This window comes from Lipotes vexillifer, unplaced genomic scaffold, assembly GCF_000442215.2.
Source record: "Lipotes vexillifer unplaced genomic scaffold, Lipotes_vexillifer_v1.1 scaffold1529, whole genome shotgun sequence".
NCBI classification, from domain to species: domain Eukaryota; kingdom Metazoa; phylum Chordata; class Mammalia; order Artiodactyla; family Lipotidae; genus Lipotes; species Lipotes vexillifer.
In genome coordinates this window covers 299,981-314,910 of record NW_006784325.1, presented here as the reverse complement: position 1 = coordinate 314,910, position 14,930 = coordinate 299,981, and the positions used below count along the sequence as shown (strand labels likewise).

The 14,930-nt window shown below is 52.9% G+C and overlaps 2 protein-coding genes across 3 annotated transcripts in view; both read right to left on the bottom strand.

The window, feature by feature from the left end:
* PGAM5 (PGAM family member 5, mitochondrial serine/threonine protein phosphatase) overlaps window positions 1–4,462 on the bottom strand; it is a 6,357-nt gene extending 1,895 nt beyond the window's left edge. The window contains exons 1-5 of one of the 2 annotated variants that reach the window (XM_007456677.1): window positions 4,196–4,462; window positions 1,644–1,822; window positions 495–620; window positions 340–428; window positions 70–203 (exon numbers count right to left, since the gene is read on the bottom strand). In XM_007456677.1, the coding sequence (XP_007456739.1) occupies window positions 70–203; window positions 340–428; window positions 495–620; window positions 1,644–1,822; window positions 4,196–4,386 (719 nt within the window). In that variant the 5' untranslated portion in view covers window positions 4,387–4,462. The remainder of the gene's footprint in view (window positions 1–69; window positions 204–339; window positions 429–494; window positions 621–1,643; window positions 1,823–4,195) is intronic. The other variant, XM_007456678.1, reaches the window with a different exon arrangement.
* Window positions 4,463–8,451: 3,989 nt separating this feature from the next.
* PXMP2 (peroxisomal membrane protein 2) overlaps window positions 8,452–14,930 on the bottom strand; it is a 9,188-nt gene continuing 2,709 nt past the window's right edge. Inside the window, 5 exon segments of the mRNA XM_007456679.1 lie at window positions 8,452–8,520; window positions 11,093–11,212; window positions 14,025–14,070; window positions 14,072–14,138; window positions 14,141–14,181. Coding sequence (XP_007456741.1) covers window positions 8,452–8,520; window positions 11,093–11,212; window positions 14,025–14,070; window positions 14,072–14,138; window positions 14,141–14,181 — 343 coding nt within the window.

Here is a 14,930-nt window from a genome sequence, read left to right as displayed (position 1 = left end):
GGGGCTGTGCCGTGCCAGCGGGGAAGGGGGAGGTGGGGGGCGGGGCCGCGGGCACCGTCGGGGCCTCACCTGCACACGATATAGCGGATGACATTGGCGTGGCAGATGAAGATCTCGTAGCTGTCCTCCTGCTGCTTGGCGTCCGCCCGGTGGATGTAGTTCCGGAAGGCGGCCTCGATCCGCGCCCCGTCCTCGTAATACTGCTGGGGGCAGAAGGAGGGATCGTCCGTATGGAGGAGGTGCGCGGGCCACCGCCGCCAGGAGCCCAGGGGCCGCCAGGAGCCCAGGGGTGGAGTGGAGGCCGCTCCCGGGTGAGGCCGCCCGGCGGGGAGTCTTTACCACAGCCTCTGGCTTCCAGTGAGACACGGGGGGGTCAGGCTCGATGGGAGCGCCTTCCCTCAGCAGGTCTGTGCTGACCTTGCAGACGCCTACAGAGAGACACAGGACTCAGCGCCCCTTCAGGAGCAGCCGGCCCGGGGGCGCCTGGCACTCACCTGGCAGGTGTTTGCTGATGATGTCAGTGGTTTCTATTGCACGGGTCATGGAGGAATGGACGATTTTATTAAACTTCAACCCCAAGCTTGCAAGTCGGAGACCGGTTAGTTCAGCCTGCTCACGACCTTGAAGGTGGAACACACTGGAGAATTACACGTCGCCGGAGCCCCTGTTTGTTTACTTCACAAATACGTCAGTCCTTACCAAGCACCATTAGGTTTGGGGGACAAGACGGGCAGCCCCTCCCAGGGCTCAGGCCTAAGGAAGAGGCCAGGCTTTCAACAGGTAAAATCAATGAGACAAACCAGCCACCTTCAGCCCCATAAAGAAGAAACACTGAAGACAACGGCCATGGTGGAGGCTGGCTGAAGTTTGGGTGGGGTCCTGTTTACTATTTCTGGGTCCCCCACACCATTCCTACTCAACTTTGTCCAAAGATTGGGTGTCAGTGCGCCAGTGACCACCCGCCGCTCAATCACCACCACCAGGTGTTAACACGAGAGGACGGACAGCCTCAGCGCTGCTGCAGCCTGGGTGCAAATATAAATGCTCTTCCTCACATGTATCTTAGAATCCAGTCGAAACGCCCTTGGAAAGTCAGTTTCAGCTGGAGGCGCGATACCACAGATGCAGCTTTACTTCCACCCGTGCCCGAGGACAGGCCAGCAAGCCCCTTCACACAAATGGGTGCTATCTCATTCAACAGAGAGATTTTTTCAAATGTAAACTCTATCTCCAACCTCCCTGCGTTTCCTTGCTAGGAATTTCTCCTACAGACACATGAGCACAAAGACGGAGGCGGGCCCGCCCGGCAGCGCCATTCACAGCAGCAAGAAACTGCCACAGGCACACTCAGCGCAGGGCAGCTGAGACCCGCCACCGCCACCGTTTATGAGGAAGGCTCTCCAGCAACTAGGTCAAGCTAGACGGAGCACCGGGCGGGGCCGCCTCAGAGAGCCTCCTGCCTGCAGGCAGCATCCACCTTAACTAGGACGTTTTCAAAGCCTGTGTCAGATTTGGCTGATTATTACTAATAATGACAAGGCTCGCATCTGGGCCGAGAACACCTGACAAAGGTCCAAAGAGGCCCAGCACCCCAAGGGCACCTTCAAGGAGGCTGGCCTCTGCGGGCGGGCCCAGCCACGTACCCAGGGGCGTCAGCGTGCGGTCCTTCTCCAGGGGGGCGTCCACGTGGTACTGGGAGTGCCTGATGAGGAAGATGTGCCGTGTGGCCCTGGCCTTGCAGTGGTCCAGCCTGGACGCCAGCTCTTCTTCTCCGGGCTCCAGGTTCCTCTTCCGCAGGTTGACCAGGGACAGTGGTTCTCTCCTGATGCAGAAATACAAGACGGTGTGTCCTGTGCCCCTGCTCACAAGCCACCCCCAGTCTTTCTGACAGAGGGGCTTCGTGGGTTGGTGAGGCACAGGGGAGGAGCCGGCGCCCCCCTTCTCTTGGCGCCAGGCCCGCCCTGGGGGGCTGGATGTGAACAGGACAGACAGGCGAAGCTATTGTGCTGCCCACGTCCTTGTGAGGAGACTGACAGTCACAGCAAGGGGACCAGGGGCGCGGAGGAGGAAGGGGTGTCTGCGGACGGGCAGGTGGGAAACGCCCACAGGGTGGCCTCGCTGACGGGGACGCTGTGCTGCCCAACAGGAGCCACTGACCAGGTGGCTACTTAAATTCAAAATCATGAAAATTAAATACAATTAAAACTCCATTTCCCCAATCACACTAAACACATTTTCAATGCTTAGTAGCACATGGGATAGTGGGCATCAAATCGGACAGTGAGGAAAATGCTCCCGTTACCACGGAAACCCCCTGGATGGCCCTGCTGGAATGCTGGGACGGAGCTGCAGTGGCAAAGGTGCTGAGCCACCAGCAAGTCTGGTGAAGACAGGCACTCTGACGGCTCGTGGGCCTCAAGCTAACAGAAATTACATGCCTGTGAGACCGGCAGAGCTGGGAAAAGAACGTACTCGGCCGAGGCAGTGCTGGAAGGATAACTTTTGAGGGGATAATGGTGAATTCACGGGTTCTGCTTGTGCCGTGCGAACCTCGGGAGCCTGGGGTGCCCGCAACATGGCCAGGCCGAGATGCCACACTGGCAGTCACGCGGGAGCTGGGGCTGAGCCAGAGAAGACATCTGGAACCTACAGGCACAGATGCAGGAAGCCTGGCTCCTCAGAAAGAGGCTGGAGATTTCACTGGATGAGGCCCTGGAACTTTCTAGCATGGACACCACCCCCCTCCCCCCCCATAAACCTAGACTTGGCAAGCAGATACAGCCTCATGTTGGCCTCATACAAGGCTGGAGTCCGGCTCTCCCTCAAGTCAGTCCTTTAACCTCACAGTGACTCTGTTTCCTTAAAAAAGCCCCAGAAATTCACAAGATTGTACTGATGTTTGAAAAAGAGAATATGACCCCAGTCTAATCGTGAGAAAAACAGACAAATCCCAATTGAGGAACATTCTATAAAATCCCTGATCAGCCCTCCTCAGAAATGTCAAGGTCATCAAAACAAGTCAAGTCTGAGAAACTGTCAAAGCCTGACTGTCCTGTGGGATCCGGGAAGACACAACGGACATGTAAAAACTGAGGAAATTTCAATAAAGTATGCACGTCAGTTAAAAATATCATATCTATACTGGTTCACTGATTGTGACAAGTGTCCCATATTAGTGTGAGGTGTTAACAACAGAGGGAATTAAGTGTGGAGTATACAGGTACTCTATCATCTTTTTCTGTAAATACAAGACAATTCTAAGATAAGTTTACTCTTTAAAAAGTAAAGGTTAAAAAGAATACTTATGAAGTTCCCGATACAACTAGGCCAGCAATAAATATTGGATCTGTGCCCCACACTCAAGTGTCAAGGAGTGAAGAGCTGGGAGTGGGTAAACCATCCCACAACCCAGAGCAGGGGTGTCCAATAGAAACAGAACACTGGCAACATACGTAATTTAAAATTTCCAAGTGGCCACATTTACAAAGCAGGAAGAAACAGGTGAAATTTCAGTAACTCACTTTATTTACTCCAGCATACCAAAACTACTATCGTTTCAATACAGTATTTTAAGTTCTGCACTGCTCTGGTTTTTAAATTTAAATTAATTAACGTTAAGTAAGACTAAAAATTGCTTCCTGATCACAGGAGCCACACTCCAAGGGCTCAATAAGAACACTGACAGCGCGCGGCCAGGTGGGACCGGCACCCCTGGACCTCACGCTCCTACTCAAGATGGCTGCTGGTCCTGTCCCCGCGAGGCCGCCTCGCGGAGGCCCCTTCCAGGGCCCATCTCCACCTCGCCGTCTCAGCTGTATCGCAAATATGGGACCAACGTGCCGTCAGCCAATCTGAGGATTCCGAAGTTGGGAGACGGAAACAAGGACAAGAGCCCTACAAAGGTCCAAAGCCCTCCGTCTAGGACTGAAAACGACCACTTCGGGCTTCTCTGTGCGCCAGGCACTGTCCCTGGCATCACGGTGCTCGTTCCTCAAAACGACCCCCTGGGCAGACGAGGAAACTGGCGCTCAGAAGAGGGGTCGAAGGACGCCCCACGTCCACAGCCACCCTTGCGGCCAGAACCGAAAGAGAAAGCCGCACGCAAGCCTGCCCCGCCCGCCCCTCCGCGGAACCGACCACACCGACCGGCCGGGACGGCCAGGGCCCAGGAAGGCTCCCGCCGCCGGCCCCGCACCTGTCCCAGTTGGGGTCCCAGACGCCGGGCCGGGGGCGCGCGGCCCCCGCCCACGCCGGCGGCTCGACCACGCGCGGCTCCGCGTCCCCGCCCGCGCGGGGCTTCCCCACTGCCACCGCCGAGAAGAACACCGCGGCCGAGCCCCCGGCCAGGCCGCAGGCCGCCAGCTGCAGCGCCTGTCGGAACGCCATGCCGGCCCGTCCCACGCGGGGCTGCGTCGATTCCGCGCAGGCGCTTTCGGGCGCGGACGGCGCCGCGCAAGGGACAGGCTTCGGCGGGCGTGCGCTTCCGGCCGCTGGGCTGCGCGGGAGACGCGGGAGTCGCCGGGATGGCCCTGCCGGCCGCGGGCGACTTCCGGGAACGAAGGCGGAGCCCGGTGGTTCTGAGACCCTTCCCTCGACCCGCTGCGGGCGGCCCGGGGCGGGAGTCGTTCCTGCCTTCGAGCAGCTAGTGCTCACGCGGCGTCCCCGGGGGAGCCGCTTGGGCGAGGGCGCAACGGGAGCACCGAAGCCGGCGCCGGGCGGCGGGGCCGGGTCAAATGCGGGAAGAGCCCAGGGGGAACCCGTGCCCCGCAGATGACTTGGGGTTCTGGTTTAAGTGAACTGGGAAACTCCCGCAGGGTTTGCTGGTCGCCTTGTTTTTACTGTGGCAAGATACACATAACGCAAAATTTACCATCGTAACCGTCTTTTAGGTGTACAGCTCAGGGGCATTAAGCACATTGTCTTTGTTGTGCAAGTATCACCACCATCCCTCTCCAGAACTTTCTCATCTTCCCAAACTAAAATTCTGTCCCCGTTAAACACTTAACTCCCCATCCCCTTCCCTCAGCCCCTGGCACCCACCACCCTACTTTCTGTCTCTATGAATATGCTCCAGGGACCCCAAAGAAGTAGGGTCGACAGTATTGTCCTTTGCGGACTGGATTATGTCACTTAATGTCCTCAAGGTTCATCTGAGTCGTAGCATGTGTCAGAATATCCTTCCTTTTTAAGGATGCATAATATTCCATTGTATGGATGGACGACATTTTGTTTATCCATTCATCCATCAATGGACATTTGGGTTGTTTCCCAGTTTTAGCTATTGTGAATAACGCTGCTGTGAACATGGGTGTGCAATATCTCTTCAAGTCCCTGCTTTCTGTTCTCTTGGGTGTATACACAGAAGTGGAATTGCTGGATCATCTTGGCAGACTTTTAAATGGGGAAGTGATACGATCTGATTTACATTCTTAAAAGTCACTCCGGATTTTGAAGAATGAATGTATTCCACAGAAATACCCAGACCTCTGCTTAAGCATATGGTGTCTTGAACCCATATATTTATGTCTCCTTCTTCCAGAAGGTCGCTTATTAAAATGATGGCAAAAAAATTTAAAAAGACAAACCTACAAGGACATACTTGCGTCCACAGAAGAAACAAAGCCAAGAGATCAGCTGACAAAATTTTGGAAGCTGGAAATCAGATTGTTATTGATCTGAGGAGATGGAATATCTGTTGCCTGCACTGAGGGAAGCCAAGAAGCAAGTTCATCTATTCCGGTGAGTCTGGCAGAGCCTGGCCAGTTACAGTTACTAGCCCCACCTCTGAGCTCTGAGGACACAGCAGGACTGACTGAAAACCTGAGAGGTTGCACTCTTCATCCCCTCCATCACCAGTGTATTCAGGTGACTACCTCACCTCCAACATGGCAGAAGACTAGAGAACTTTCATTGCAGGGGATCTGAACCAGAAGGCCTCTGGATTTGAGAACACCTGACAGCTGAGACTGGGCTGCAGTAATAAAGATGAAATTATATGAAGTTCATATACCAATAGTAGGACTCTAACCCCTTTTCTCCAGTTAGCCACAAGAAGGTTGGCCACTGTGCTTATACCATGCTCCCCTACAGCCACCACTCTCCCTGCCCCACCCCCACCCCCACCCTGGGCAAGAAATGAAAAGATTCCTCTCTGGGTAAACTGACCAGCCCAGGAGAAAATACCTCAGTTGTTGAAAATGGGTGGTCCCCAACAAAACTGGGTCCCAGGCTTCCCTGGTGGCACAATGGTTAAGAATCCGCCTGCCAATGCAGGGGACACGGGTTCGAGCCCTGGTCCGGGAAGATCCCACATGCCGCAAAGCAGCTAAGCCGGTGTGCCACAAGTACTGAGCCTGTGCTCTAGAGCCTGCAAGCCACAACTACTGAGCCCGCGTGCTACAACTACTGAAGCCCACGCACCTAGAGCCTGTGCTCCACAGCAAGAGAAGCCACTGCAAAGAGAAGCCCAAGCACTGCAACAAAGAGTAGCCCCCGCTCGCCACAACGAGAGAAAGTCTGTGCGCAGCAACGAAGACCCAACACAGCCAAAAATAAATTAAATAATTTTAAAAAAAGGGTCCCTGCTTGGTCAGCCCACAGTGAGGGTATGGTTTCACAAGTGCAGCCCATGCACACAAATCTTCCAAAGAATATCTGGGTGGCTTTGACTCTTTAACAATGATGCACAGGGGCTTCCCTGGTGGCTCAGTGGTTAAAAATCCACCTGCCAATGCAGGGGACACGGGTTCGAGCCCTGGTCCGGGAAGATCCCACATGCTGCAGAGCAACTAAGCCTGTATGCCACAACTACTGAGCCTGCGTGCCACAACTGCTGAAGCCCGTGCACCTAGAGCCCGTGCTCTGCAACAAGAGAAGCCACCGCAATGAGAAGCGCATGCACCACAACGAAGAGTAGCCCCCACTCACCGCAACTAGAGAAAGCCCGCGCGCAGCAGCGAAGACCCAACACAGCCAATAAATAAATAAATAATCCTTAAAAAACAAAAACAAACAAAAAAACCAATGATGCACAATCAAGGATCAACATGGGGACTTCCCTGGTGGCGCAGTGGTTAAGAATCCGCCTGCCAATGCAGGGGACACGGGTTCAAGCCCTGGTCCAGGAAGACCCCACATGCCATGGAGCAACTAAGCCCGTGTGCCACAACTACTGAAGCCTGCGCGCCTAAAGCCCGTGCTCCGCAACAAGAGAAGCCACTGCAATGAGAAGCCCGTGCACGGCAAAGAAGACCCAACACAGCCAAAAATAAATAAATAAATAAATAAATTTTAAAAAAAGAAAAAAAAGATCAACATGGGCTTCCCTGGCAGTCCAGTGGTTAAGACTTTGATTTTCAGGGACTTACCTGGTGGCACAGTGGTTAAGACTCCGTACTCCCAATGCAGGGGGCCTGGGTTTGATCCCTGGTCAGGGAACTAGATCCCCCATGCCGCAACTAAGGAGCCGGCAAGCTGCAACTAAGACCCTGCACAACAATGACAACAACAAAAAAAACTTCATCTTCCAGTGCAGGGGGTGTGGGTTTGATCCCTGGTCAGGGAGCTATGCCTCTCAGCCAAAAAACCAAATCATAAAACAGAAGCAATATTGTAACATATTCAATAAAGATTTTAAAAATGCTCCACTTCAAAAAAAAAATCTTAAAAAAAAAAAAGAGAAAGAAAAGGATCAATAGACATTTCAGGAAATCCTGATAGGGTAACACAAAGATCAAACAGGGAAAAAACAAAAAGCAAAAAACCCTGAGAAAATAGAAACAGCACGTGAGACAGAAAAAAATTCAAAAAATATATAATTAAGATCCCAAGAGATATTGTATCCATGAAATAAGGATAGGAGGCAATCAGGAAGGAATGTTCTAAGAATGAAAAAGCAGGGAGGGAGGGAGGGCTAATGTAAATGACCAACAGGAGAGCAGACCCCACTGCTGAAAGGGTGGCATACAGGGCCTCTCAGCAGGTCAGGGCAAGTCCTGGTCTAGAGGGGCCCATGTCCTATGGGGCCAGGTAGCCAAGCAGTAGTATTGTGATATATGTTACCACAATTTTTTAAACGTTTTAAAAAATCTGAGGGCAGCCCTCTGATCACCCATTTCTTTCAAAGCAACAGCAATTATTCTGAGAAATTAAAATCACCACTGAAAAAACTACGTTATAGTTTATTGTGATCCTAATTCAATCCAAGGTGAGAGGTGAAATCATCTCTACTGTATTTTAAGTTTCTTAGGGGAGCACCACCTGAGGACAGGGACCACCTTTTTAAAAACGGATTCTGACATTCAGAAATTTCTGTTTCTCCATCTATCATTTTAGGGTCATCTTGAATCACATGATCTAGAGGCAGGCTGGGTTGTTCCTGCTCTCTCACCCACACCCCCTCCCCCCTCCCCCCACATCGTCAGTGTGTCTGAGGACCTCTCCTGGTCATCTTCACTTCCCCAGAGAGGCCAGGTAGGTATGCCAGAACAGAGCCGCCAAGTCGGCACAGAGCACCCGGAACTGCCGGAGAGAACACGGCTGCAGTAAGAGCAGGCCCTGGGCACACTCATCAGGCACCCACCCCCCAGGACAGGGCTCAGTCACGGGTCAGTCCACGCACCCACTGCTGTACCTGCTGAGCCTTCACTGCGTACAAGGCACTGTGCCGGGGGCCCAGCAGAGAGGGGTGAGGACAGTCCCTGCCTGATGATGATTACGGGACAGCACGGAAAATACTCCTTTACTGAGCACTTGGGCTCCTGGCTCAGCCTCTCACCCCAGGACCAGTCATCATGCAGGCGGCCTCACCTGGCTCCTCCCTGAGCTCAGCCTCTCACCCCAGGACCAGTCATCACGCAGGCGGCCTCACCCGGCTCCTCCCTGACAACCCCACGACCTGCTCTTCACTCTAACCCATCCTATGCCATTACCCTGCTTCTATGATCTGACGGGCATACTCCCACCTGGAATCACCTGTAGTCAATTACTGAGTCTCCCAGGCACATAAGCTCCATGAAAGTAGCAGTCCGGTCTATCTCATTAGTCACTGTAGCCCCAGAGTCTAGAGCAGCAGGGCACACAGCAGGTGCTCAATACATATTTGTTGAATAAACTCCCTGCCCCTTAAGCACTCGCCGGCAACCACCTTTTAGGAAGGTCTCTAATCCCAGGCTTGCAGCACTGTCCCTAAGCTAGTCAGAAGGACTCCATTTTCCAGCCTCTCTACTTTCCCTGCCATAGACCCTTCCACGTCCTCAGCCGTTCTGTCTTCTCATGTCTTTACTTCATCTTCTATGTGCCTTACAACCCACAGTGCATAGCCCTGGTTTCCTTCCCTTCTTGTTCCTCAGTTGCACCCCCTGGAAAAACCTAGATCCTCCTGCCTTCTCACCTGCCTCAGGCCCCAGGCCCCTGCACATAAGAGTCTTCAGCCTCTCCTGGCTCCCCCGTCTCCAATCAGCTTCCTCTCCTATCCTCCGCAGCACCAAGGTGACCACTTCTTTACTCCCCTCAAAATATCCATCCCCGCAAGCCTGCCCCACCCCTCCCCCTCCCCGAGGGAAGACAAGGTGTGGCCGGGGGTCCCCAGTGAACAGTGACCTCCCGTCTCTGCCGTGCTCACAGGGGAGGCGAGCCTTCCACCTGAAGCGCCTCTCTGCTTACGCTGCAGTCCCACGCCCACCCCCAGCACTGGCGCAGCCTGGGGTGCCGCTTGCATGCAGCGCGGCCACCCTGGTCCTATAGGCGAAAGCCTTCTCCTGCCCCGCCCACTGCTAACGGCCATTCCCCCTCCGCTTCCCAGGCGCCCGAGAGGCTGTTTTAGACTCGCAGCTTATCTTCACCTCCCCACCCTCGCCAGCTCTCAGCCATGTGGCCTCAGCCCCACGAAGCCACTGAAGTTGCTCTAGGGAAGGGCGCTTTTAAAGCCAATGGAAACGGACGGATCTTTATTTTGCTTTAACTTCCTGCAGCATCAGCTATTGCTGTCCATCTCTGCCTCTGGTTTTCTGCTACCCCTTGGTGTGTGTGTGTGTGTGTGTGTGTGTGTGTGTGTGTGTGTGTGTGTGTGTGTGTTTACCAAGCCCGTCCCCTCCCTCTTCCCACCCTTGCAAGGTGCCTCTTTCCCAAGGGGGCTCTTGCCCCAGGTCTCTTTCTCTCCTCTCCCTAAAGCAGGACGGAAATCAGCCTGTATGAGCTAGCTTCAGGTAGGTTACTTAAATGGTGTGCAGAAAAGGGTTAACACAGCAGGCCTGAGGCCTGGGAATCCCTGGAAAGGCCTGTTTGAGGGGCTGGTGCTCGGGCTGGTGTCTGGGAACTTAGATTTCATGTGGGGTTCCCGCCTTTCCTCCCGGGTTGTAGGGAACTCTGGTGCAGGGGGCGGTGCCCATGTGCCCAGTCCCCAGTAAAACACTGGGCAGAAACACCACGTGCCTGCATTTTGTGGGTGGGTGAGGGCTTGCTCTGTGTGGCCCTCAGGGGAGGGAGGGAGGGAGAGAGGGAGCAGAGGGCCCCGGCAATGGATTCCCAGGATCCAGTTGTACATCCTGGCTGCGTGGTCCTCATAAACCTAGGCCGTGAGCCCTTCCACCCGGCAGTGGTCTTGGGACCCAGACACAGATGGGCTGTACTTGGTGTGGAGGCAGTGGACACTGGCAGGGCCTTCAGCAAACTGGAGGGCGGCCTCACCGCAGCCCACCTGCGGCCCGCAGTCCCGCTTGCAGAGGTTCCCCACCCAGATGCTCCGACCCTTGGCTCAGAGCCCCCCACCCCGCCCCGGTGTGGCCCTGACGTCCCTGCAGGTGAGGCTGCCCTCCCGCAGCTGCGTGGGCGCGGGCTGCAATCCAGCCCTAGGAAGCCGAGCGCTGCCCGGGATGAAAGGGGGCAGCATGGACGCCGCTAGGGAGGCCCCTCCTTCTATGTCACTTTGCCTGCCAGAATCCAGAAGGGGAATGATCCTGGGCGAAGAGGAAGCCCCAGAAGGAATCCGGAACTTGGGGTGATCCTGAGGCTCGAGAAAAAGAAGGCTGGCGGGGGTGGGCTTTGGGGGAGCTCGAAGCCCCTCTCTGGCCCTGCGGTGCCGGGCTGGCCTTACTTGCAAAGGGACTTAGTTGACGTTAATAAACTGCACTGGAGTCCAGGCTCGCCAGTTCATCTGCAGCGCCGGCCAGAATCCTCTCTTCATCTTGGCAGCGAAGGCGGCCGTGCCCTTCCCCTGGAGAGGGGGGAACGCCGAGGGAAACGCAGACCGTGAGCAATACCGGGGCCCCAAAGCCTGACACAGTGATTTCTTTAAAACTGCAGTTTGTTCCGTTTATATGGACACAGCACACACGTGTGCTTGAGCAGCGGTGCAGCAAGGAGCTAACAATCCAGCAGGAAAATCATCAGAACAGCGCTCACACTGTGCGCAACCTTCGCCCATGACCCCTGAGAGCTGAGCTGACGGTGTGATTCACGCTGCTGGTCCGGGCACCAGAACTGCTCTGCTGATGGCTCAGCTGTCAATTCTTTCCAAAATAATCTCCAAAGTTGATGCATTTCCAATCAAAAGTTGTCAGGAGCTTTTAAAAAATGGACCCCAATAAATTGATTCTAAATGTCATCTGGAAGGATAAATGCATAAGAATAGCCATCTTGAAAAAGAATAAGAAAGGAAGGCTTACCTTACTAGAAATTGTTTAAAATGCTGTAAAATTATGGCAATTAAAACGTCTAGTAGCAACAGCCCAAAACAAACCAAATCATGGAAATGTGGAAATGAATAGAATCCAGCAAAAGAACAGAGTCCAGATAATGGCCTGTACACATGGGAATGAGAATATGATAAAGTTAACATTTTACTATACTGGGGACTGTTCAATAAATGGTAATGAGACAGTTTGCTATCTAAGTGGAAAAAACTAAGACTGAAGTATATCTCCCACTATATTAAAAACAAACACATAATACTAGAGGAAAGTATAGGAGAATATTTCCATTATCTTTGGGCCTATCAAAATGTACAAAATAAAATCACAAGAGTAGAAGAAGAAAGTATAGGAGAATATTTCCATTATCTTCCTTTAAGGAAGCCTACAAAGGAAAATAATGACAGATTTGAATGCATGAATTTTTTAAACTCCTGTATGGAGAACGCCACCGTAACACCCTTTATTTATATAACTTATGCAAACAATTTAACTTTATATGAAGTTAAAAGACAAACACCTGGGACTTCCCTGGTGGCACAGTGGTTAAGAATCCACCTGCCAATGCAGGGAACAGGGGTTCGAGCCCTGGTCTGGGAAGATCCCACATGCCGCGGAGCAACTAAGCCCGTGCACGACAACTACTGAGCCTGCGCTCTAGAGCACGCGAGCCACAACTACCGAACCCACGTGCCATAACTCCTGAGCCCGCGTGTCTAGAGCCCGTGCTCCGCAACAAGAGAAGCCACCGCAACGAGAAGCCCGCGCACCGCAGCAAAGAGTAGCCCCCGCTTGCTGCAACTAGAGAAAGCCTGCGGTAGGGAAACAAACTTCACACAGAGGGAAAAGCCACAAGGGTTAGGAGCTCTCAAGAGTCACAAAACCTGTGTCTGAATCCTGACTCACGGACTCGTTACACCTCAGGCCAGTGTTTACCCTGCAAATAACTGAAGGCCTCAGCTTTCTCAGCTGTCAGGTGGGGTTGATGTGAGGCTCAAAGACCTGAAGCACTGGATGCAGAGCTTGGAACAAGGCAAGTGCTCAATAAATGTCTGCTGATGCTATTATTCTGCACCACTGCAGGGAGGACAGAAAACGACAGCCTTTTTTGGACAATTCTAGGAATTAACCAAGCAGGAATCCTTACACAAAAGAGACAGGCATACGGTGGGTGGAACAGTCTGCAGTCTGTAACACAACGTCTGGATCACAGGATGCTGGATGCAGAAGCCCCTGTAGTGTGTATGCCGTATGGATAGTGTGGTCCCACATGTCTCATGATGTGGTGGGTACATAATTTATGCACTTTGGTAACATCTGCCATATACGTAGAGGCAAATGTTTTTGTTCTTTAATGGAAATATACTCCCTTCCTATTTGGAAGGGAAAAAAAGGGAGAAACTGCTGTGGTACCCTCACTCCTAATATGGGCACCCTCTACTTTCTCCTACCTCTGATTTCCTAAGGACTTCCCAAATATTTCTTTACTATCAGGGATTTATTAGCAATCACAGTGAAGTTTAAACATCTTTTCTGCTGCCCACCAGGGTCACTTTAGACAGCATGGGTGTTCTCCTTACTAATACGAACTTGAGGTGAGGTTTCAAAATAAAACCCAAGTGAGAAGCATTCACCTGCTGTGACTGGTTAAACGAATTACTTTCAGGGCAGAACATGACACGTCTCGGGCACGGAGGTGGAGAGGGGATGGTGAGGGAGCCAGCTAGTGGAGTGAGGTTGGGCAAACACACCTCCCAAGTCTTCCGTTGTGATGTTAAGGCTACACTGGTAAGTTAGCCTCTTCAGAGCACTTGTGATGTCCAGACCCTGAGTGAGCACAGGCTTCTGCAAGGCCACTAGGGGGCTGGAACTTCTGTGCCATGGATCTCTCTGGCACTCTGGTGAAGCCCACGGACCCACTTCTCAGAATCATGTTTTGTAATGTGTAAAATAAAATATGTGGGACTACAAAGAAACCAACTATTCTGAAGTACAGCTATCAAAATATTCAGAGAAAATGTTATGACAGACCAGTGTATACGCTTCTTTACTAACACATTCAGTGCTGAGACTTGCCAGCAGGTGTAAGGAGTGATAAGCATCACTGATACTCTGGGCTATAACTGTGACAATGGACGTGTGACAGCCCACTCTCTGGGACAGCCACCGCAGGCCAACAGGTGCTGCCAATACGACTGTGCTTTGCTTCTGACGTTCACAGAGGACAATGTGAAACTTCAGTTTGAGTGTAAGGTTCACAGACCCTCTGAGTTCCAACCACAGCACCCCTGTGCCAAAGAAGAGCGGGCCTGCGTGGGTGCTCTGGCAGAGAACAACCTCCAGGAGGGTCACGATGAGGGAGAACGATGACAGGAAGGCGGGTGAAGAGGAGGCGGCCCAGCAGTAGCCTCGCGACGCCTGCCGAGGGGGCCTCGGGAGGGATCCAGTCCCCATGAAGAGGTAGGAGTGACCCAGCGGCCCTGTGAAAGAGAACCTGAGGCCCGCGGTGGGGCTGAGCTGGACACACCCATCCTGGGGCCAGCTTCACCCCCAAACCCTAAACCCTGAGTCCCTCAGCACTGACCACACAGGTCTGTGTGGCCCTTCTAGAAAATACGCTTTCTATGAATCCTCTCCAAGCATTCTTTTTTGCCTCTGACAGACCAGGCTCGTTCCTGACCCCAGCTGTCACACGGCTGGCTCCTTCTCAACACGTTGGCTTGGAGAGTTCCTTCCGACTGTCCTGAATAATGAACCCACCACCATCCCAGCCACTCTCTACTCCAGGCCCTGTTTCATTTTCTTCAGAGCACTGATCACTGGCTGTCATGGTCTCATTTGCTTAGTTATATAGTGCCCTCTCTTCACCCCTAGAAGGTAAACGCCACAAGACAGGATCGTGTCTGTCTGTCCACTGCTGTGTCTGCAGTGCCTAGAACAGGGCCTGGCTCAGAGAAGGTGCTCGGTAAATAATGGAAGCATCCCTGGTGTCAGAACTTGTCATCAGTCTCTCTTGGATCATTATCAGGGCTGAAACCTGGTGCTGTGCACTGGCTTGTCTGTATTAGGATTATTCATTACAAAGAGCACAGAGTACTCAGGAGAGAACTGAACCCAGCCACCATGTCTACAGGGAAAACAGACGTGAGGCTCCATAAAATCCAGAATCAAAAGATGGATAAGGGCCCAGGGGCCTTCCAGCTCGACAGTGAAGTCTTTAAACAAGCAGTTCTCCCCTGTCTT